This window comes from Polyodon spathula, chromosome 13 (genome assembly GCF_017654505.1).
Source record: "Polyodon spathula isolate WHYD16114869_AA chromosome 13, ASM1765450v1, whole genome shotgun sequence".
Taxonomy (NCBI): Eukaryota; Metazoa; Chordata; class Actinopteri; order Acipenseriformes; family Polyodontidae; genus Polyodon; species Polyodon spathula.
Genome location: NC_054546.1, coordinates 17,409,153 through 17,433,930, shown reverse-complemented (window position 1 = coordinate 17,433,930; position 24,778 = coordinate 17,409,153). Strand labels below are relative to the sequence as shown.

The following is a 24,778-nucleotide window of genomic DNA, read 5'->3' as shown; positions in this document are numbered from 1 at the left end:
GTGTGTGCATCCTAATCTAGACTGTTTACTTCTGATTGCCAAAAACTTTTTAAAAAGGAGCTCAAGAACAGCTGTATATAAAAATTGAAATCTTCTATTTCTTATCTTAAGATTTTAAGTCTTCCCTATGAACCACCTCATCTACAAAGTGCCCTATTAACTCAGCATTTTCAGTGATTCATATTCAACACTCGAGTGAACTTCTACATGTCGTGGTTAAAGAGCCAATCAGTTGAAAAACAATTGTAAGAATGTGGATCTCCAGTATTATATTCTGTGATCTCAAATAGCGAATAGAGATTCACATCATAGAAGTGGGCTTGAAGTGATTGGCTCTTAGTATTGATATATATTACAGTCTGTCAAGTTGTTCCCTTCTGTAATAAGATGAGCATTGTCTTGTGTAATATTAGTATTTATTTAGTCTTGATTAGCCATTCACTATCGCTAGATTCCTATACTATGTATCCTAATAAGAAAAGGGGTATGATTAAGGATACAAAAATCAAATCCATTGTGTTTTTATTGCAGGCAGAAGATGGATAAAGCAGATGTTCATTGGAGCCTTCTTGATTCCTGCCATGGTGTGTGGAACTGCGTTCTTCATCAACTTCATTGCCATGTATTACCACGCCTCAAGAGCCATACCGTTTGGGACAATGGTGAGTCGGTCTGAAAAATAGTGAGAAATACAAACAAGTAAAATCTCCTTTCATTCGTTTAACAAGCCCCAAGCTGCACTATGAATTATAATTGTACAGATTTCTATGGAATACAAGCAAAGAACCTATCTGAATACAAGGGGAATCCTTGTCAATGATGCTAGTGGACTGGATAGCATTTTTTTTTAATTGCATTTTTTATGACAAGAACAAAATTAATTAACACAATGTTAAGTTTGTCAGGCAGTGGGGGGTAAAAGTGTTTGAAGTTATTCCTGGTTTGTGTAATTCAATGCTTTGCGTTGTGGTTTCAAACTGTTCAGTGTTTAAAAGGTATTATATCTCTGACTGGTAAGATGTGTGGTTAGAAAAGTGTTCTGTAAGTGCTTTTACCTCTCTTCAAAATGTCAAATAGCTTTTTATTTTGCTGTGCTCTAGATGTCTGAATTGTAGTCATTTTAATAAGAGATTCAGTTAAACATTGCGAAACTATTGCATTAAGTCTTTTCCATTTAAATGTGTCTGAACGCTAAGATTTGTATCATGAAGGCAATATTTTGTCAGGTGTTCTTTTGTATGTCTGTCCATGTGGAGGAGGTGGTGTTGACTAGGGGATACTGATTCAACATGCACTACTTTAAACACTGATTATACATCAGTGTCTTCAACCTTCACAATTTATCTTATTACTTCGTTATTCTCTTGACTGTCCTGTTTACCTTGTTTATGTAAGCTTTATAGCAGATGTCTGTCTTTCATGATATGACACTGCACTGTACTGCCTCCTAAATAAGAAAGTACATGGGTGATTATCTTAAGTTGTATAGTTTTTAATTGTATAGCATTCAGTGTAGTTTTAGCCAATATAGATAGCCTTTGTTTATTATGCAGAGACCGTCTGAATCCAGTTCAGTCATACATTCCCTCAACTGTCAGTTGTACTGCAAAAGTGTTATTCTAGCCATGTAGTTTTAACTAAAGCCTTGGATGACTTGCATGGGCTTGTACAGTTTTGTTACCAAAGTTCCAGTTCTGTTGGCCAACTAATGCCTTAATTGGATACCAAGAATACCAGCTACTTCCACCTCAGTACCTGTACAGGACTGGGCATATTTCATAAACCACACAAAAAGGAAATGTCACTTTTATGGTTTTGCTTTTTTATACCAAATTCAATAACAGCAGTGCCTGGTAACTGCAGTTAAAATACCTGAAAATAGGCCTTAGCTGTACTTCTGCTTTTTAAAAGGTGTCAAGTGACTGTTTACAACACATAGTACTGCACATAGACAATTAGTGTTTCCATCAATCAAAAGCGATATTAATATGAATATTCATATTGTACAAAATATTATTTTTACAGTCAAGTATTTTGTTGCTGAACTGCTTGGGTTTACATAAGTGACTAGCTGACGCATTCTATGCAGTGTGGTCATATATGTTGCTGTGCAAATTGTAACACACATTTCAGGGAAGATTGAGGAATCCTTAACTTTTTTTTTTTTTTTTGGTATATATAGTTTGGACATCTGCATTGCACCAAATTCGTATCCTCATTTAGATAATATTGTGCTTGAGTCTGTCATCTACTGTTGATCATTTTACTGTCATTCTGAAAGTTACTAAAGCCTAGTATTATAGTTGGAACCTATAGTTTAACGAAATCTTTACAAATAATTACTGAGACAAAGATGTTTAAGTGGCCTGAATTGCTCATATTTTCTTTTCTACGCACAATAATATTCTTGCCTACAGTGTAACTTGTGTATAAGGACATTCCTTAGCAGTTATTGAGGATAATACATTGCACAAATGTTATTGTTTGTCCAGGAGTCATTGCAAGCAGGTTTGAGTTGAGGCATAACAAGCCTCTGTCTCAAACCTGTAATTGATGTGTACAAAAATACATACTTCAATTTAAAAAAAAAAAAAAAGATTACAAAAAAGAAACTGTTCAAGGTAGTGTAGGTGACATTTAATTTGATAATATTTTAACTGAATGATTTAGTCCACAATAGTTTATTTTCTTGTATATTTTCATGTATAATAGAATACAGTAAAGTTAGACTGCTACTGTCTACAGTGAAACGGTGCGCTATGCTGTGACACCAGCAAGTGACATTCTTTTATGCAAAGCATGTGGACAATCCTAAGTTCGGAGCAGCTAGATATGTAGAAGGGGTGCTTAATGTTGCTTCTTTACGGTCACGCTGACTTCCGAATGCTTTAAGATAAGATATCGATCCGTGACATGTGAAAGGAATACATGTATCTGCTGAGCAAGCATGCACAATATCGCATTTCTTGGTAAGTAATTCAATTTGCTGTCTGGATTGCTGACAAAGGGCAATTATGCCTCCTTAAGTGAGAATCTACATTCTTGTATTTCTGTCAAATTGCACTTTACCAAATGTGGTCAAAGCCCACATTTCCATTAATAGCCGGATGGTGTTTGAAGCTGTTCTGATCATTAAAAATGTGTAGGTCAGGTAAAATCTACCTAAACCTCAAGCTTCCTGTATTTGCTTATAGTGTGGCTTACTGTGGTATTCTAGTGGATCATATGTCACCCTTTAGAGCTGTTCTGTAGAGATCCACTTGTCCAATTGTGATCAGACTTTCTTAGGACATCCTTTAGCACACGTTCTTGATTGTGTTGGAATATGGGGGTATTTTAAGAGCTCATTTAACTGTGAGGTCCATCTGTTTGTGTAGCGTAAATGGTCAAACTGTAGATGGACCTACTTTTTCATGTTACTGAGGATACAGTTCCCATCTCTTGCTGGACACCAGCTTGCCAACAGTTGCTGGACTTGTCAGATACTATTAGGTAGCCCACGTTGTACAGTGTTACAGTAATTTAAAATCTACAACAATGATGGTGGATGTACTGCATGACACTGTTAATGACCAGCCTCTCTTTAGGTGAACTTAATGCTGTTTCAACAGAACTAAATGCATTATATTTTATTTATTTATAGGAAACCCACTACTAAGGATGCATTTCTAAAATATGAAGCACTTGACCCCTCATCCGTAATGAATTTAGTACAAAAATAATCATCAATGTTTTCCAGACCTGGCTAAATACTAAAATGAACATTGAGCAACACTAATAATGTTTCTAGTCTGCAACATCTAGTCGTTATTTGTGTCAGTTACATACACAGGATACTCTATTACTCTCTTTATATTTATGAGTGTTTATTATTGTCATTGTGGATTGTCATATTGTGTTTCTTATGGTTGTAAGATAAGGATTAAGTATGACAAGTTGTTCACTATAGGTTGTCTTTAATACTCATCTTTAAGATGAAATACTGAGTATCATTTTCCTTACTTTAAAGAAGATTCCTTTAGCTTTAAAGAAGATTCCTTAGGTTGGCAATGGTTTTGTTGATAACCAGTTGGTCTGTGTAATAACTCGGGGAAAAAAAAACAACACATTTTAAATGTCAAAAAAAGCCAAGTTATCAAAAGTGCCCAGCCATTTACAGTGAAGATATGAAAAACACAAGCCAAGTTTCAAGAAACCATTGAGGCAACCTTGCCCAGCACAAAGCAAATAGGTACAACTGTAAAAACGATGGGGACCAAGGCTGCCCCAGTTGTTTCTACTAACGGCTTTTTCATGCAAGTTCAATCCGCTTTTATTGTGCATGAAAATCACAAGCCAAGTTAGTAGAAACAATTGGGGCAAGCTTGAAATTGCTTATGCAGTTGAATTGGTGTTTAAATGTATGTGATAACTGATTTGATTGTTTCAGGTTGCTGTGTGCTGTATCTGCTTCTTTGTGATTCTTCCACTGAATCTGGTTGGAACAATTCTAGGCAGAAATTTGTCTGGGCAACCCAACTTCCCATGCCGGGTAAATGCTGTGCCACGTCCAATCCCAGAGAAGAAATGGTAAATATGCACATAGCTACGTCTTGTTAAAACAGCATATGTTTTTGATTTGTTGTGATAGTCCCATGAACTATTAGTTAAACAGACCCACGGTCTTTCCTCACTAGTCCTGGGACCTTGCATGTACAGGGAACAGGCATTGGGACACTGATGTTATACTTCATAACAGACCTAATACAAGAGCAGTATTGGGGGCTTTCATTACAATCTACTTGCAGTCTCAGGGATGGTTCATATAGCTCTGAGGGATATTAAATGCTGCATGCTTTTAAATGTATTGTTTTATTCGAAACACATCATGCAGGTTGAATTGTGAAATTGTATTCCAAAAAAAGAGTACAAATGTTCTGCAGCAAAAAAAAAGGCTAAAATTAAAACATTGATTTTAATACAAAAAACTTTTCCTGTGACCTCTGCTACTTGGCATCACCATCGATATTCTGTGCTTATGCCCAGCAAACCACCTTTTTTGTTAACCCCAGGACTTCCTGTAAAACTAATGACTCCACATATCTCTTTTGTTGTTTACTTAAGTCTCGCACCAGCTGTAAACAGACTGTATGCGTGGGATCCTTTTACCATCTTTGATAGACTATCCCTGATCGGTCATTTCTTGAAGGAGAATTACCTTACGTAGGGCACTTGCTTCTGTGTTTTAGCTGCTGTTAACCATTGGTATGCAGGACCCTGTCATTCACTGTATTTTACATAGATAATAAACCATCTAGAATAACATTGCAGTGGCTGGCATGTGACCATATTCAATCTTGTTCTGTTTGTTTCAGGTTCATGGAGCCAGCTGTTATTGTTTGTCTTGGTGGGATTCTGCCATTTGGCTCTATCTTTATTGAAATGTAAGTTATTTATAGGTTTTTGCTTGCAGTTATTTGTAAAATAAATAAATAGTACGCTCAGTTAAGCTCATTTCTGCTGCTGTTTCTTCATGTAGGTATTTCATTTTCACCTCGTTTTGGGCTTACAAGATCTACTATGTCTATGGCTTCATGATGCTGGTCCTGGTCATTCTCTGCATTGTGACAGTCTGTGTGACCATTGTGTGCACCTATTTTCTGCTCAATGCCGAAGACTATAGGTGGTAAGTAGTATTCTCATGCAAGTTGAAAATAAAACTGTTTTGATCAGTTTGTTATGGGGAATAAATTAAACAGCTTTTAGCTTCTACGTTTTATGAGGGGGAGGGTACATTTGTTTCTTCATATCCAAACACACTTGTGATCTTCATATAACATAAGAAAATTTGCGAATGAGAGCAGGGTGTTCAGCCCACTAATGCTCATCTGGTTCCTCAAAACTTTGCCAAGTTGGATCTTAAAGGATGCAGTGACTCTGCCTCAACCGCTTGACAAGGTAGCCCATTCCATACCACTCTCTGTGTGAATGAAGTATTCCTTTCCAACTATGACCTCTGGATCCAGTTTCTGTACAGTGCTTTTTTAAAAGATTTTTAAAAGATTTTAAAGACTTCAGTCGTGTTCCCTCCTAATTCTTCATTGTTCTAGGCTAAATAGATTAAGTTCTTTCAGGCTATCTCATAGCTCATTTCTTTAAGTCCTAGGATTAGATATTGAAAGTATACGAATCTGGGTATATATGAAAGTGCGTGTCTGTCTATGTGAACAAGTGTCACTCTTGCATATTTGATCTCTACAGAAGTACTTAGCCAACTGTGATAAAACTTGGAGTGGGTGATCATCAGTTACTTTGCTTGTTTGTGCAGAGAAAGGGAAAATAATTCACATATTTAAGAGGCCTGTAATAAACTAAAGATGTATTTCATAAAAACCCAGGGGGATGGTACATTTCTATTTAAAGTTATGACATAATTGTTTTAATATATATATATATATCTTTTATTATTATTAAAACAGGCAATGGACAAGCTTTCTTTCTGCAGCCTCGACTGCAGTCTATGTTTATATGTATTCCTTCTACTACTATTTCTTTAAAACAAAGTAAGTGTACACTAAGGTACCATTTTATTTTGTTCAGGTGTTTGTTGAGAATGTATGTAAAAGTAGATGAATGTAGCACAAATTATGCTTTTAGGCAACATTTAAACCAAGAAAAAAAACATAGTAGGAAAAATGATTTGCATGACCCTGTAGAAATAACACATTTTGCTTCATAAAGTTGAATGAAACCTGTTGAATAATGTTATGTTAACATCTTAAATGAACATACTGCTTTGTAGTTTTCCATATACTTAACGAAAAACTTACAGAAATGACATTTTGAAATCTAACATGAAATACTGTACTACTAATAAGGCTTCCAGTAGACTATTGTAATATACTGTTGTAGTTTTTTTTTAGAACATTGTTAAACAAAAGATCTAAATTATTCATAGTTGTTTATTATTATTATTATTATTATTATTATTATTATTATTATGTTTGTCTCAATTCTAAAATTCTAGGTGATGCTAAACTATTAGCAATAGCTGTAGATTAATACTGTGTATGCATGTTTCTTATTTTCAGTACGTTTTGTTGTAAAGCCTGTTCTAACAGTGGAAAGCCTATTATTGCAGTTAGAGCACCCAGTGTTAATTTAGGTAAGCTAGTCCAAGATTAAAGTTAAGCAGGGTCTGTGAAACTAGCTGTCAGTGTTGCAGTAATAAGAATCAGGAATCATTTTTAAATGTGTCTAATTGTCAAACATTATCTGCTTAGGATGTATGGCTTGTTTCAAACATCATTCTACTTTGGATATATGGCAGTGTTCAGCACTACTTTGGGGATAATGTGTGGTAAGTTAAATCATTAAAGCTCAATTTAAAATCTCATGTGTTGTGTTATTGGATATGTGTGTTACTAATATTGTTCTACCTTTTCTTAATATTTACTAAAATAGAGAGAGAGAGATCATTTCAACTGCTCGGTTGGTTAACTTTGGTGATTGCAGCCAACAGAAGTTACATAAAATGTCTTCACCGTGCACATCCGTTCCCTAATAGGTCTCAAAGTGCAGTTTTCAAAGATACACACTTCCTACATCATTTCAATGTCTCCACCCCTTTACTGGCTTCTCCTGTCAAAAAACAGTCAGTCGATTACCTGACATGCTTCCATCTAGTAACATCAGAAGATAGTGTGAGAGGTGAGGGGAAATGAGGGTGCAACAATTAGTCAATGCATCAGTTGCTGATCTTCTGATCATCTGTACTTAAGGACTTTGATTACATATTGGTGAATCTGTTCATCAAATTAGAACCCAGTTTGAATTGTTGCCGGTTTGCAGTAAAACCTTGAGTGTGTGTGAGTGCGCTTCTTTTAGTGCTAGTACGGTGGATTAGCACGTTGCTAGGATACACACTTTAAGCCTTATCGGAAGTAGGCCTGTTGTATTCACGTTTTCTTGATTTAAAAATGAAGGCAATACATTTTGCTTGTTTGTTTTAAATTTACAGATTTACCTTCTTTTGTTTCAAAGTATGTTGTGTTTGGATTATATCGCAATATTATATTTAAAAAAAAAAAAAAAGCTGAATTTAGTACAATACTTAAATTAGTCAGGGTTTGTGAGATTAATTAAAATGTTTTTCTTTCCTTTTAGACAACGTTAACAGTAATGAACAACCACAGTTCAGATAGAAATTATTTTTGTTAAAGTATAGTATTTTTTAATTATTGTTACAATGTTAGAGGGACCTCTGATGCGGACGCACACATATGATGTGATCGGGGAAAGTTGAGAAACACTACTGTCTCCCCTCCATGACAAGTAACCGTTCTTAACATGGCCCTACACAAATCTGATCATTTAAAATATTGGCTCTGTTCTGTGGCCAATATTCTCTTGTTGTTATTTATATAACTTTGTTGTCAATACTTGCTGGCTGATGTTTCTTGGTTAAAGTTAGTCTGTTTTAATTACAAATGCTAAAAGAAAAGATTCAGAGTGGTCCCTGTTGATGGTGTAAAACAATATCAAGATATGCCTTGTGCTCTTTGTGGATGATTGAGGAGTTTGCCCCAGTTGTGCGGGACAGTGCTGCTGCCACATCAGCAATCACAGTACCTGGTATTCATTTAAGTTAATCAGCCAAGCACTTGAAGTGATGCTGTGTACTTTATTGGCAGGAAAATGTTCTTTTAATCATGCTTGCTTTTAATTTCTGAACAGCTGTAGATAAAAGGAAGTATAATGTAGATGTGGCAGTCTTAACAATAGTTGTCGTTATGTGGGTTCTACAAAGGTGTTCCATGATCTCCAGTCTTCAGGAGCAATAGAGTCCTGCTGTGTCAGATCTACAAAGGTTCATTGTATAAATCTAGATTTTATGTTGACTAAAAAAAATAATAAAAAAAAAGTTGCTTTGAACCACACTAGTCAGCTAAGAAAGAAACAGATTTCTTAAACTTTCATTACATTTATATGCAGTGTGTTGCAGTGAACAGTAAAATACACTTAGTACATTTTCATGTAGAATTTTCACAATCTGTTTTTGTTAGTGCTTTTTTTTTTAATTGCTCTAGTTTTCTCATGTTCGATTAAATGTAATGACATTAATACATTTTTAAAATGATTCTTTACAGGAGCTGTTGGTTTCATGGGAACAAGTGCCTTCGTTAGAAAGATCTACACAAATGTGAAAATTGATTAGTAGAAGTGACAGCACTGGGAACGGTGGATCAGTGTCTGCTTTTCTTACTGGGCAGGAACTTGCACAACTCCTTTTGCAAGAAGAGATTGGGTATATTACTGGGTACATTGTGGGTCTCCATTTTATGGATGACTTAAAAGAAACATCTATTTCCATCGATCCTAAGTTCTTATTGAGTGCTTTCAACATTTTTTCATGAGAGCAAATGCTTGGGTTATATGCAGTATGCATTTACAATACAGTGCTAATTTCCCCCCAAAAAACTAGCTCATTAATGATGAATCGTCTAGCTCTCTTCAGTGAAGAGGACAAACAGTTTATTGAAAGCATTTTGTTCTATTATAAGAGGGAAAGTTGGCTGCTTAAACTAGTTGACCTGGAGTCTTTCTGGTGTGTTTTCATCCAAAAAGCCTTAATAATTCTAGTTTCAGTAACCATTGCTAAGTACTGCTGTTTTTTTTTTTTGTTTGGTTTTTTTTTTTTCTCTTATGTTAACTCTGGGTACTGCTTAAATTTGTGTGCATTAACTTTGCATTCACCCAAGGTTGTAAAAATGAAAAAGTGCATGTAATATATCAGCTTTGACTATAGCTGGACCAATACCATTTCCCACCTATTTATCTTGATATTAATTATCATGTAAACTGGTTATTTAAATCCATCCATCCAAAGAAAAGGTTCCATTTAGATCAGAAACGGTGTTCTGCACTACAATGTACTGTACAGCTAGTGAACATAGGTTACTGTTGTGACTGGTGAATTTGTTTTTATTAGATATTTTGAGGTCTGAGTAACATTATTTTAATTGGATGTCTGATGTGGTCCTTGTTTTCCTTTTCCTTTTTTTTTTTTTTTTTCTTCCCAAATCCTAATTTTTTGTATGTTTTATGTTTGGGTTTGAATGAAGGCTTTACTTAAGAAATTATATCGATAGGGGATATTACATGTATATAACCTTCAAATAATGGAACTTGAGGTAGCACCCAGATGTATTTGGATGTACAGATTTATTACAGAGTACTTTTTCTTAAAAAGAAATATTCCATAAAGAAATGTGTGGGGGGGGGGCGGAGTTGGGTGGTTTTTTGTCATCTTGCTCATCATTGCATGAACATTGAACTTTATCATAATGTGTGTGTCATGCTTTTCTTTTTTCTTTTAAAAACTAAGTTTGTACTTTTTTTTTTTTTTTGTTAACCTTTCCTGAACAGTTTATGTACATCTTCTAAAGCAGTCTTTCTTTAGAGTGTTCATATAATATAAATAAACTTTTCAGACAAATGTATTCTTGCTTATAAATTTTAGTGACCCTTATATATTGTACAGATATATTTTTTGGAATCGTTCATTAGCAGCTCTGGTCAACCCATTGCTATATGTACCACACAGGTTATAAACAAGTTAAGTAGTGTCTGTGCAAGTGGAAGTAATCAAATATCTTCCTTTCTGCAAGCTACAGTAACAGTACAAAAACATTTATAACTGTCATACAATCTTGTTATACCACATATAGTATCAGTTCCTAAATAATCTGTTTTAAAATGTTTTGTAGATACATTTGCATTTCTAATGCAGTGTTTACCATCTAAAGTTTAATGTATAATACAGTGTCTTGGAGTAAAAAAACTGAATATGCTGTTAAAAAAACTTTCAGATTACACATTTTATTTGTCCACATTTTGATACAGTATCTAAAAGGTGTTCAATACTGTTTAACGATACCATTTTTTTGTTTGTTTTAATGGATCATGTCACTAGTATATTTGCAACAGTTCTGTGAATACAGACAGTTTATTGTATCTTGCTAAACTGATTTAACTCTTCTGCAAGAAAAATGGGCAGAATAGTAAATGCTGATAAGCTCTGCTAGGTCGCGCTCAGTAGTTGTAAAAATGTAGGGTTAAAAGATAGTCTTCACTTTACATTTTCTTATTTTTATAACTAAATCACAGTTTGCTTTTGTTTTTAGTAACTTACAGATTTTACCATTTGTACATTCATTTTCTTAATAGAAACACAGTTGCATTAAATCGATGGGTGTTTTTTCTTCATAGGGATTGGAGGGGCAATACTATTGATTTTTTTGTTATGATTGTTTATATTTCATGTTCTGGATGTCAGCATTATTAGCACATATTGGAATTTGTGTATTTTTGGTTATATCCTTGTTTTCTACATTTTCAGAACTTTGAAAATGCAGTGTGAGCTCATGCAATTTGATTAATAAAACAAGCAGAACAATACCTTGTTTTCTATCTCTGCAATAGCTGGGTTGTTAGATCATTTGTTTTTGTAAGGGACTATATGAGGGTGTTCCCCCCCACCCCCCCATTGTAATAAACTGGGCTGTAAACATCATCAGTGTTTTCAGGTATTTCAAAGTTCTTACACAACAAAGGATACAATGGGATGATACTTATTTTTGTCTGTTACGGGCATAAAGTGAATCTGACCTTCAACACAGGAAGAGGTTGAGTAAGATACAACTTAGGCTCGATTTTCCACTATGGGCAAATTGTCCTTGTAATTCTGTACATTTACTATGGAGCGTTTTCTGTGAAGTAAAATAAACAAGCAAAGAGATTTGAGCAGAAAAGAATTATAAGAAAATGTTAACACCTTGGTCTTCACTCCTACAGTCTTTGAACTCCAACAGACCTGTTTATACTAGTAACTCAAGTGATTATCTAAATATTATATATAAACAGATCATTTTAACATGAGAAATATGTAAATTTGCACACACACACACACACAGAAATGTATCAGTGTGGTCATTATTGAAAGATGGGATACCAGTACTGTAATTGCTTCCATAAAATCATGGCTCCTTGCAATGCTTGAGTAAATCTCACAAAACAATATAAGACATGACAAGTACTTCAATGTATGTTTTTGGCAAGTTCACTCAAATACAACTACTAACCCAAATATCCTATGTTGAATTATTTCTTTCTGTGATGTGTTCCCCACACACACACATTTAATTTCTCTCCAATTTGAGTAAACAAGTAATTGTGCTAAATAGGTTATGATTGATTAGCCAGTGTTTTTTGCAGCAGTTTGTTGTACTGTATTGTTTCATACCACCGCCATGTTGATGCAGTACACTCACATTTTTAATCAATTATATGGGTACTGTTGTATTTTCCAATACACTGACTTCTCACTAATGTATTTCCTTTTGGGTATTACATATACAGCTGTATGCAAGAGAATTGCAATAAGGTAAAGAAGTTGCAAGCCTATTTGAATAGATAATATCATATAAGCCTACTGTATCACTGGTGAAAAGGTTTATCAGTGCAGCATTGCTTCCCCACATAATGCAAATCTGCAATTACCAACAGTTACTATCTCATAAAGTATTCTAGATGCTGATATCCGTGATGAAAACTCAATCTAATGACACACTTCACTTCACCCTATGACCTAATATGGCTGTCATATTATGGTCATTTGACTGTTGGGTTACTGGAAGTTAAAGACCAAACATTTTTACATACTGGCTTTGTTTGATACTCAAAAGTGTGCTACAGTGAACCATTTTGTAGTAACCAGTTTATAAATCTGCCATCACTATGCTGTCAAATTCACCATTTAAGATACTGATTGATACTGCATGTCATTCATGAGGACAAAACCACACATATCCACTGATTTTAGTTTTAGTTAAACTCAATATTCCACAATGACTAAAACATTTATACACCTACAATGACTTTCTGTACAGATTTCAAATGTGATTTATTCAAAAACTACAGAGTCAGTTTCGTAAATAGTGACACGTGATTTATAAAAACTTGATGTTTGGTTGCTGTGATCCTAAAGAAAGAACCGTTTCAGGAGTATCAAACTTAATTATATTCATTTAAAAAAATGTGTTTACATGCATTTAAAACAAGTCAAATTATAGCTGATGCGTTTTAGGTAGAAGATGTGATATTTGATAGAAACACTGCCAGGTATAAATAATGTCACCATCAGAGTGTTTTTGGCTTGAGGATTTCCCTTTGACAGTACCGCTGGGCTGGCATATTATTATGTTAATTCAACAACTGTTTGGCAATGTATCTGGGTCATAGGTAACAACAAACACTCTCAGTGCCATGGGGCATGATAAAAGTACAGGACTCCGTGTATTCATTGCCGGTTAAATTGAGCTCCCAAGAATGTTTTTCACTTAGCAAGCAAGCATAGCATCCTGATTTTTATCGTAGTGTCGTTGATCTAGCCAGGGTTTAAACCCCTGGATAAACTAGAGAGGAACTCGTTGGAGTATTTTAACATCAACATGCTCTCCTGACACCTGACTAGTACTCAGAGTTGACTTAGCAATAGATTTTGTATGTCAAAAACCTCAAGGTAACCCACTGTACATACTTTTAAAGAACGAGGTGTGTGTGTAGATAGATAAATCACTAAAGCATTAAGCTGTGTTACCCTTGTGAGTGATTTAACAGTATCAGAAAAAGTGTAGCTCTACAAATCGATTTGAAAATTCACAGCACAGAAGGTTTAAGACTAAGTCTATAAGGTTTTAAAATACACTTTTGTATGTGGACTTTTTTTTTTTTTTAATTTTCAGTTCATTTCCAGATTCTCATGGTACGTTAACCCTAATTAATCATTTAGGCATTTTTATGGCACTTGCAAGTGTTTTAAAGTAATTGTTTTTGAGGTCGTGCTGCATGACACGGGAGCACGGGAGCTGTCCTGTGTACGTGCACCGTTTCTGTAGGGAAGATAGACCCGCATCTCTAAATGGCATATTTATTAAACCTTTATTTTTTAATAGTTTTTGAAACCATGTATTATAAAACTACACCTGTTCTAGAACGCTCTCTTTTTTAAATAAATCTCCCAAATCACGTTCTAACCTTCAGTTCGGTATGACGCAATAGTGTTGGACTAATACATTTTTAGACAGTTAAAAGAAAAAATTAATATTTGGGCCACCAATCTCATTTCACTTCTGCGTAACATCGTTCATCTCTGAATAGCCAACGATAACCTGTGTTCAATACGACTTTTATGAGTTCAGTATGTATTGTGCCATCAGGATTGGTTGAAGCGGAAGACTGACTGACAGAGAATAGAAACGCCCCAGAGAGAGAGAGAGAGAGAGAGAGAGAGAGAGAGAGAGAGAGAGAGAGAGAGAGAGAGAGAGCCTGCTGCAGATTCTGCTTGCTCATTAATCACGCCAACCGGGGCACAGCGCTGAAACACATCCTCGCCAACATAAGAAGCACAAAAAGTCCATTATCGGAGCTAGCTATACATTCACAAGCTAGTCGAAACTGTTTAGACTTCCAATCGCTCTTCCTTTTTTTTTTTTAACTAAGAGGGTTTCACTACTTCTCTGACAGCAATGTGCTGTAGTGGACTCACTGGGAGGACTTTATGGACAGTGACATTAGCAGAAACATTGCTAGTTGTGATATTAGCAGCTCGCTGGAGTGAGGCTGTGGATTATGATTATAACACTACTCGTAGTTTCGAATATTTGATGGACCCAGATAACCCCGAAGACGTCTATAACTATAAGGACCCGTGCAAAGCCGGTAAGTGCATGCAAAATGTTCATCAACTACTGTCTGGTGATGACTTGAGTTTCACCGCTTTCTGTGCATTTTCTGTCTTATCAACAATCAGCCATAGCCTTGTGCGATATTTGCATTCAAATGCAAATGAAGTACAAACGCATTGTGTTTTTTTTTTTTTTTTTTTTTCGGAAGGTTTATTGAAACTTTTTTTTTTTTTTTAAGTGCTGCACATATATAGTACGAATTGCCGCTGAAGTTACAAGTGAAGTCAACAGTGAAATAAAGTAGCCTGAACATTGTTTTCACACTTTCCTAAAACTGAATGACGAATGCCCTTTGAAAACTGTTAGCAGGGACTGATGGACGGTGATAACCCTATCTTCCAGGTAGAGGCGTCTGTAAGATCTGTTAGAGGCGAATTAGATACGCAATTGTTTATTGGAATCTCGAAGTAAGCAAATATCACGTGTTGCCTGTCATACTTTTTTTTTTTTTTGTATTAGGTTTGATACAGCGTTACAATACCGTTATCATTTGCTCATTGGTCTAGAAACAGTACGGAATTGCACTTAATTGTACGTTTACTCATACTACCCATTTTAAAGGAAAAATGACGTGCATGCATAATAATTCGCATTTCAGCAGTTGATCGACAGTTTTCGCATTAAGAAACATGCTAGCTAGTAGTACTAGTATTACTAAATTCTCACGAAGACGTAATACTATTGACGCTGCACCACAGAACACAGAGGGAATATTGATGGTTATCCGCAAAATAAAAGTAGCCCAAATAAATACTACATCTTTACAGAAAGGTTGTACTGTACGTAATCAAAATTTTCATTTTTGGGGGGAAACGGGGTACAGTATATAAATAAAATTCAATGAACTGCAAAGCACAGTTTTCCTTCTGTTTCTGGACTCAATGCTAAAAGACTGGCTTATAGTTAAATCATTAAAAAATACCGTGCTCTCCACATTAATACATATTGATTCTTGGTAGATTTTGCAAAAAGAAATGCAGAGCTTGGTTGTGAAATTAACATTGAACTCCTATTGGAAGGTAAAACTAGTAGTCTGACCTTTAGCCAGTGTACACAGAGTGTACTGTACTTGTTTCTATTTTAATTAATTCATAAATACAAAAGTGTGTAGTTGAGGGGGGAAGGGACACCACTTTGTATTCTAAATACCACACAAATCATTTTCATTGTCTTGCATATTATCCAAATAAGAAGCATAAAGGCTTTGTATGGGGGGGTTGTGTGACCACCTTTCTGGTGGTGGAGGTGGAGGGGGGTGGGGGGTGGGGTGTCACAGTTAAGGCCAGCAAAGACTCATGGCCTGGGAACAAGATGAGTGATTTCAGCTCATGGCTCAAGTGCACTCTTGCAGAAGCTGACAATCGCCTCTGTTTTAATGTACTAGAGCAAATCTGCACCTGACTGCTCCACACCATGGCCACTCGCAGGCTGGAAGAAAGAGAAAGAGGAGAGAAAACAAAATTTAAATCTGCATGTCTCCATTCGTGTCCTTCACTTCTCCCTTGAAACAGCGGCAGACTGCGGATTAAATAGAAATTGGTCTGGAATAGCTCGACTCGTCGCCATATTAATAAATCACGTATTTGATAATGTCTGGTGCTCTCTTTGTGCATGTTTTGTAACACTTTGTGCTCTGTATTTTGAAACTGCTTGCAATTTTTTAAAACTGTCATAATGTTCTCAAATGTCATTTAAGTGCACCTGCAGCTGCACCTCTGTCCATCTGAAATCGACCCTTCAGAATGACTGCACAATCATGTGATGTGCGATTAGTCAACTACTAGTATCTTAGGTCGACTGTCACTTTATGCTGGACTAATTTATGTGATGCTGCACACAGTTTTCAAGAATGCACAATGAAATTCTCTATTAGCCATGTGTGATTCCAACGCCGTGTGATCCAGCTGGTCAGAATGGTAATTTTTCAATGTTTGAATATTTCCCTTTTACAGTGTTTTTGTGCCTCATTGTATGCATGAAATATACAGCGGTACTTAGTACACTCGGACACAGCACCATAATATAAGAGCTCATATTTGTGTAAATCAAAATTGTGACCCGCGTCTCTTTTCTCAAGCAATGACTGATTGGTGTGCCAATGGTTTTGTGGGGGGTGGGTGGTCTTTGTGATTTGAACCCAGGCCTTGATTTATGAAGTTCACAATAAACATTGATTTAATGCAGATGGTTTGCACAACATTAAAGTTAACACATAAAGTTAAGTGTTGTTACTAGTGTTGCATTAGTTTTATGCCGCAAAAGGTACTTATTCTCGTTCCTGTTTTGTAGTACTGTTTCGTAGTAGTGTAAATCTTATAATATCACTCATATGGAAGCATAATAGTTGGGGTGCAGAGGCCTAACTGCGCTTCCACATTCTTGGGTTTGAAACTTGCACTAGTTCTGCATCCAGTCCTGGTCTTCAGAATTTGCACAGTCAGCTCTGTGGTAAATCTGCTCAGAATCACTGCTAATGCAGCATGAATAAGTCAAACTCCTGGCTTCTGATCATTTAAATAATATACTTTATTGAAGATAAAGGTTCTGAAACCCAGGTCTGGTGCAGGGCTACTGCAAGTCTCAAGTCCGATTACTGATTTTCTAAAAAAAAATGTTTTAACGTCCTATATATATATAAAAAAATTTAAAAATTGTGGAAACAAACGATTTCAGTTGTGTTATTTGGAAATATCCGCCGCCTTCCTTTACAGATGAATTTATTCATCCAAGGTATAGCCGACTATATAACAGTATTTTGTTCGCATTACAATGATTATTCCTGCTTGAAGTCAGTTGAGTGTTTTAAGGAGATTTATTTAAGTAACTAATCAGCCTCGTTCCCCTAGTTAACAGAAGATCTGTCCCAGCTTGTCTTAACAATAAGCCTTATGCTATTCATTCCTTCAGATACTCTGTTGCACACGGAAAGACTTGGCCACAGTCAGCGTCACATTCTAAAATAAACCAAAGGAACAGAAAGGTTCTTTCTTGGCCTTGCCATTGTGCAAGGCATATACTTCCTCTAATCCTGCAGGTACTCTGCATCACATCCTGTTCAATTGAACTGTGATGAGAGGTTTTTAATGTGATCCCACTCAAGGTTAGATCTAAGGTAAAAGTGCTGACAGTTTGGGCTAATGACTGCAAATACTCTCCGTTTACATGAGCTCTGCATCCAGGCCTGCTGTGTGGGTGTGCGAGGGGGTTTGCAAATAAAACAACACCCTTTCTGTGTCTTATGTTTGAGCAGTGGCTATTTTCAGTTGATAAGCTTTGATTATTGGACAGGTCTGGCTTCAATTTCAGTGTCATGTATCATACAGTGGCACACACTTGCTGTGCCTGTTTGGCTAACCACTGTGGGACTGTAAGTGGAGAGGTTGTGTACGTTTTCTTAGGCATTAACTTAGGCATTGCCTGCAGCTCCTAGCCATTCTGGCAGTCTGTAGCCTTAGCCCTAAGCTTATCTAGAGCTGTCTTCAGTGTTTAGGTTTGGTGCACAGCAATGACACTTTATCCGGTGGCTGTGAGATTGATTCCTGGCTGGCACTATGTCACGGCAGTGCAAAATTAAAGTCTCAAGATAATACTTTAACAAAAAGTCTATAGAAATCAGTTACAGTAGCACCTTTTTTTTTTTTTTTTTTTTTAAACAATATAGGTTGATTTTAAAAGTATTTTTTTATTTAGTGTCCCAATTATTTTACCCCCAATGTTTATCCCAATGTGGAATGTCCAGTCATCAACGCAGCAATTCCCCACACAGCTCAGGAGAACTGACGGTTCAGTGGGCATCCTCCGATCTCACTACCGAGCCAGCTTCCTCTTTCACACTCAGGAACTCGAGAGCGGTTTTGCATCCCTAACCCAAGGGAGCACCAGAGCCAATGCGATACTCACATACGGACTCCCCATAGAAGACAGCTGACTTCACACAGCCAGGATGCGTGCTGTAGTATGCAGACCACTAAGTGCATGTAAACATACTACATTTTACTTAAAAAAACGGTACTAGCATGCACCTTGAGTGTTTACAATTAACACAATACTTTTGCTGCATCCTATGTTGTTAACCTTTGTTTTTTCCAATATATTCAGGAGGAATATATGCAGGAGGACCATGATCTGGATACACTGTGATCTTTAAAAGTTTAATTTTTTCTCCCTGTGAACGCACCTGAGTAAGTGTTGAGAGATATATTGCCCAGTTGATTTATAATCCATGATTTGTGCCTAAAAAAACCCCACAGTACAGTATGTTTAAAAATATACTTCTGTGATATGGACAACACAAGACACAGCAAAGGTAATGTAATGCACTTCTTGTGAACCTTGCAGGGTGTTCTCCATTAAAATGTATTTATTTTTATTTATTTTAATTTGGAAATGCAAATTATTTTTTCTTGTTTTCTCCCCAATTATTATTTTTTATTATTTATTTCATAAGTTCAACCTGGCTCACCACTGCCACCCCCTTGCTGACTTGGGAGAGATGAAGATGGACACACGTGTCCTCTGAAATGTGTGCTGTCAGCAGTCCAGTACTTTTTCTGCAGGCCTGCCATGCAGCTACCTCAGAGCTACAGCATCGAAGGACCTTGCAGCTCTGGGCAACTTAGAGGCAGGCCCGGAGGCACCTGGCCAGCCTACAGGAGTTGGTGGTGTGTGGTCAGCCAAGGACATCCTGGCTGACCTAAGCACTCCCCACCTGGGTGGCGCTTGGCCAGTTGTGTGCTGGCCCCTGGGAACTGTCCATGGTTGGTAGTGGAATAGCCTGGACTTGAACCGCTGATCTCCAGGCTATAGGGTGCATCCTGCACTCCACACAGAGTGCGTTTACTGGATGTGCCACTCGGGAGCCCCTAAAATGTATTTATTAATCCAATAATAATATTGCCATTGTCAATCATCGCTGCAGTTTGATGTCTGCCATTACATTGTGATAATAAAAATAGTAATAAAAATGTGGTATAGGAATACAATATGCCAAACTCTACATAATTAGTACATAATAGAACGGTTATAGAACCAGACATAAAAGTTGATGTCAGTGTTTAGAGTTGTCGTTGATTACCGTTTATCCATTTCTTGATCCCAACAGGGAGTGAATTGCCTGTAGTAATTGAAGCCAAAAGATACACCATTCATCGACCTGATTAATCCTAAAAAGCTTTTAAAAGATACCACACAGGAACGTGCTCTAGGTTGCACATATTTTAGTTCTCAAAAATATGCTTATTATATTCTTTTATTCTAACAATAGGCAAAGTCAACTGACAATCTCATGGTGTTTCAAGTGTGAGAGGAATGCTCAGGACACTGTGAGGAAAAGTCAGCCACTGATCTAAAAACTCAGGACCCAATTTCTTTATAAAAGGCATGTTAAGGTACCTTATCGTTCTATTTAAAACATCAACATATTGTTTTTAATACACAAAAATGCCACTTGACATCAGCCTACTGTATAATGGATTTTCACTTTCAAGCTGACATAAGGATTGATCGTAGCCTGATTGTTTACAGTGTCATTTTTTGTTCTAATTGTTAAACATCTGAAAATCAAGTAGACCCATTTGACTATTAGTAGCACTATGAAACAGTAGCAGAACAGTGGGAGATTAATCCAGATTGTCTTAGAATACTCTGAATACCAGGATATTTTTGTTATGTCTCAGTCTCTTTTAAATATAGTCCTTTTATAAATATTAAATCAAATCATACGGTTAGAAGATTTTCACCCTGCAAAGTTTAAAAGAAATGCATTGTGTTACCTTTGTGTTACCTTTGTGTCTCGTGTTGTCCATGTCACAGTGTTATATTTTTAAACATATTGCAGACTCTTGACATTTTTAATTACACAACATGGGTCCTACTGTAAATCAACTGGGCAACACATTTCTCAACATTTACATGACTCCATGAATGTTCGCCAGGAGAAACAAGATTCTTGTAAGGATCACTGTGTATCCAGAGTCCCTCCTGCAACAGTGCTGGTTTTCTATTCCCACAATAAGCTGCTCATTCAGACCAATGTTTAGAAGAAAAAAAAAACAATGTTTTGTTGCCTTTCTACTTATATTTTTGTATTGATCTAAACACTCTTAAACCATGTGCTAAACTAACTTTTACTAAGAGATAGAAAAAAAAAACTGTACTGTTCTTGTTGTTAAAGAAATAAAACATGAAGGGTGATGCAATAATAATAATAATAATAATAATAATAATAATAATAATAATAATAAGCCACTAATAATAATAATAAAAAAGGTTATTAGGTCTGTAGGCTGCATCACTGGCAAATAATATTAATACAAAATGCACCCAAGCTTGTTCAGTGTTTTCAACGTGTAATCTCAGTAATGCCCTTTCACACAGAGCATTACCAGCGATTACAGACCAGTTTGGCCTTCAAGTCAGGTTCATTACTGCCAAAAAACAGGCCACCACAGTATTTCTGAAAATGACCTGCTATTGTTGCTAAATTCTAACTGGAAAGTGTTTATGGTTTAGATTTTTTTAAGTTCCCACTTTAACTTACAAATATGAGAATCACAGAAGCAAACGACTAACCATCGGAAAGCTGTCTCCCTGCCTTTACAGTAATTGAGGGGGTATAATTATATTAGGACAGAAGATGTCCAGTCACAAGCATAATAGTTGTTGATTTGTCTGGTCATGTGTAAAAGGGTAATCTCTGAAAGGTAATTATATTTTCACTGTGATTTATAGGGAAGGCTTGTTCTGGTTGTGTAACCTGTGGAGTTATCCAGCCGCCCACCATGCTTGTCCTCTGAACACTGCATTAATGATCATGCAGAGCCATGCAGTCCTGACTCAGCACTGGGGAAGCTAATTGCCTGCTTTTTCCAAGAGCTTATTGTTTTACAATGACTTTAAAATAAAGGCCAAAGGGATAGCCAGAGTGCCAGCTGTTTAGCTTCCAATTAAAAAAAGCAGAGAGCATAAAGAGAAACTTGCATAGCCTTATGAGTTTCCAAACAAGATTACCTAGTTCCCTTCAATCAAGGAGCCTTGGTGAAGAGGCTAAAGCTAAATGTAAGGTACAAAAGTTAGGAAGGGTTTTTTTTTTTTTTTTTTTATGTGAGCATTGTAAAAATTCTTAGAATGGTTGTTTTAATGGTCTCAAATGCCTTCCCCAGTGAGGAAGTTAAATTCTTCCACTTTCCTCTAGCTTTTGGCCTCCCTGTGGAAAAGAAATCATCAATGGGGATTTTAGACAAGCTTCTGTAGGGCAGATTTTCTGTTTTGCTCAAAGCTGGCTGACTAATTTGCCATTAAAGAAAGTCGTGCCGCGGGTCACGCAGTGGTTCACCTAGTAAAAGCATGTAGGCTTGGAGCAAAATCAGCAGGGACTGTTTCTGCTCATCTCACAGGTGCCCAGTGAGCTCAAGTGGATGCCTGCAGGGCTGGCTTTCATCCTCCAGATGCCAGTAGCTCACTGACATGTGCTCTTGAAGACTAAGTGGGCAGTTACTGTGGTGCTGGAGAGTAATTGGACGTTCTAAATTGGGCACACTAAATTTATAAAACAAGAAACAATGTAGAAAGCATTGGCACACTATAAGGCTTGCATGCAGAGTTGCTGTAAATAAAGCAAATTCAATGATAAACCTTGCATGAGCATTTTTAGTCGTCTGGTTGAAGTTTGAACTTGCAAGCTAAAGAGTTCTGTCCTCGTTGGTTTGGCAAATGGTCTACAAATGAACGGCCTTTCAACTAATATATTTTGAATGTTTTACTGGCTGTTTTAAAAATATGTCCTAATTTTTGATAGGTCATTTCATGATAATTTAATTAATTCTTGCCATTCAAGGTTATGCAATGTGAATTTAGAGTTATTATAATTGATTTGAATGCACAGGCTTATTCCTTTATTCTTTGACTTCTGTTTCCTTATGCAAGGCAGAGCATGAGGACATCTTTAAGGATTTGATTGGAATTTCACTGATTGTGGAAAGCTGAGTTCTGCATCAGCTTTGAGGGGCAAGAGGCACCCAGACAATATTTGTTATGGAAATGTAATGTACAATTAATTGGGGTCAGGGTGTGTTCATAAAATCAATTTGTTCAGATAATCAGTTTATTACTGTCAATGTGAGATTCCCAATAGACCTCCTGAATTAAACTGTATATTCAGTAACAACATTTTTTTTTTTAAAGTTACAAATGAAGGGAGGGCATGTAGTTGTCTGACTGGTTTCTAGTACTTGATTGATCCCAAAACCTAATCTAGTTTTACTGTAGCTAAATGGTAAAGTCTGATTACTTGAGCTTTATTAGTCACGGTGTAATACAGCAGGTATGGTACCCAGGGACAGAATCTTCTCAGGGGACCATGGTGATAACAGAAATAGCAATCTAACAAGCGCCAGTAGGGTCTGCAATGATATATGTGTGTGTGTGTGTGTGTGTGTGTGTGTGTGTGTGTGTGTGTGTGTGTTTTGTTTTTGTTATGCATCTGTAGCAGGTCCATAACATATTTTGTTCTGGAACTAACAGCCAGCCAATCAGGTCAGTATGTGGGTTCAGTGTTAAAAAAAGCAGAGAATGAGGCTTGGTGAAGCAACGGGCTGTCGCTTCCCTTTCTTGCCTTTCAGCAGTTTAGACCCAGGTTTTAATCCAGCTGAATTCACAAGTGAAACCTGTTTCCTGGCCTTAACTTTGCTCTTGTGGACATGACACTACAACTCCTGTGTTGTTTGCTGGTTGTCGCCGATGTCGTTTCTCCTCGTGCTCATTGAGCACTCATTTCAAAGATATGTGTGATTGACTGCTTTTATTCAACAGTCCCTTTGCTATGTCTTAATTAAAACACATGTAGATCATGTGAGTTCATTTGATGAATCCACAGCATGTAAAGCTTTGAAGTGACACAGCTGGGACATCAATCAGCAGGAATACCTTATCCGTGAGCTTTGATAATGTCAAAGGCAATGCAAGGCAAGGCAGATGTAGATTATCCCAACATGTTCAGCTTTCCCATCCTCCCTTGTCTGCTGGTCATTTTCTGGTGTGGAGGAGTGCTACTGTACTTTATCTGGGGCTCAATGTGCCATACACACAAGGCTTTAACTTAAGATGACTGTTGTTATAAGCCTTGAGGAATATACGTCAACCTCAGTTCCTCCTTTATATCTACCCTCGTCCAATTAGAGTGCAAGTTCCTATTTTTCAGGTCTTCTGGTGTAGGAAAAGGAAACCATCTTTTGGACTCATATTTAACTAATCCAGAGCTTCTCAGAAATGCAGTGTAGACATCTGGATACTAAAAGGTTATGAATCAATATTCATTTTTAAATTAGCTATATACTTGGTTCAGGTTTTGATATTTGCTTCTACAGTTCTTCCCAATTTATGTGTTAGTATACTGTAGGCTGAAAAGAAAGAAAACTGTCCTAGAGTTTCATTATACACAGGAGGCCCATCACATAAAAAGAGGTTTCAGTTACACTGTTTTCCATTTCAGGAACTGTCTGAGTTCTAAACAGAATCCACAATAAACACTTAAAAGAACAATTTGACTGACATTCACTCCCTTCCCTTTGACTTGTATCTGTTTGCCTCCCACCCATTCACATTCCTCACCTGAATTCTTTAAGAAGTGAGGGTCTGTACTCTCTTTTGTTGCATTCAGTAGAAGACTAATGTAAACCACTTTTTAAGTAGTTTCTGCCTGCCAGATTTCTTTTTTTTTTACTATTGTACCTGATCAGACGTTTTTTGAGACGCTGTCAGTATTCTAAAAGATTAATCAGCAGTCTTCAAAGCCCAAGGTTTGCATACTGGTGCCACATTTGAAGTTTCCAAATGTTCCCTTTGAACTTCTTCGTAAGAATAACGTTGTTTGCACAATAACAGAAGGTATACGTTAGGGTTTGCATTCCATTGGCAAAACCGGGAGGCTACAATGATTCATTTCTGAGAGTCATACAGATCCTCACATCTCCTTAATCTTAAGGGTACATAAAAGA

At 36.6% G+C, this 24,778-nt stretch overlaps 2 protein-coding genes across 2 annotated transcripts in view; both read left to right on the top strand.

Annotated features, from left to right (window-relative positions):
- LOC121325769 (transmembrane 9 superfamily member 3) overlaps positions 1 to 11,552 on the top strand; it is a 28,661-nt gene extending 17,109 nt beyond the window's left edge. Inside the window, exons 9-15 of the mRNA XM_041268766.1 lie at positions 532 to 662; positions 4,430 to 4,569; positions 5,355 to 5,423; positions 5,519 to 5,665; positions 6,459 to 6,542; positions 7,263 to 7,339; positions 9,129 to 11,552. Of these exons, the coding sequence (XP_041124700.1) occupies positions 532 to 662; positions 4,430 to 4,569; positions 5,355 to 5,423; positions 5,519 to 5,665; positions 6,459 to 6,542; positions 7,263 to 7,339; positions 9,129 to 9,196 (716 nt within the window). The 3' untranslated portion in view covers positions 9,197 to 11,552. The remainder of the gene's footprint in view (positions 1 to 531; positions 663 to 4,429; positions 4,570 to 5,354; positions 5,424 to 5,518; positions 5,666 to 6,458; positions 6,543 to 7,262; positions 7,340 to 9,128) is intronic.
- A 2,809-nt stretch (positions 11,553 to 14,361) lies between these two features.
- The window catches only part of LOC121326085 (tolloid-like protein 2), a 91,762-nt gene continuing 81,345 nt past the window's right edge, over positions 14,362 to 24,778 (top strand). Inside the window, exon 1 of the mRNA XM_041269245.1 lies at positions 14,362 to 14,760. Within this exon, the coding sequence (XP_041125179.1) occupies positions 14,568 to 14,760 (193 nt within the window). The 5' untranslated portion in view covers positions 14,362 to 14,567. The remainder of the gene's footprint in view (positions 14,761 to 24,778) is intronic.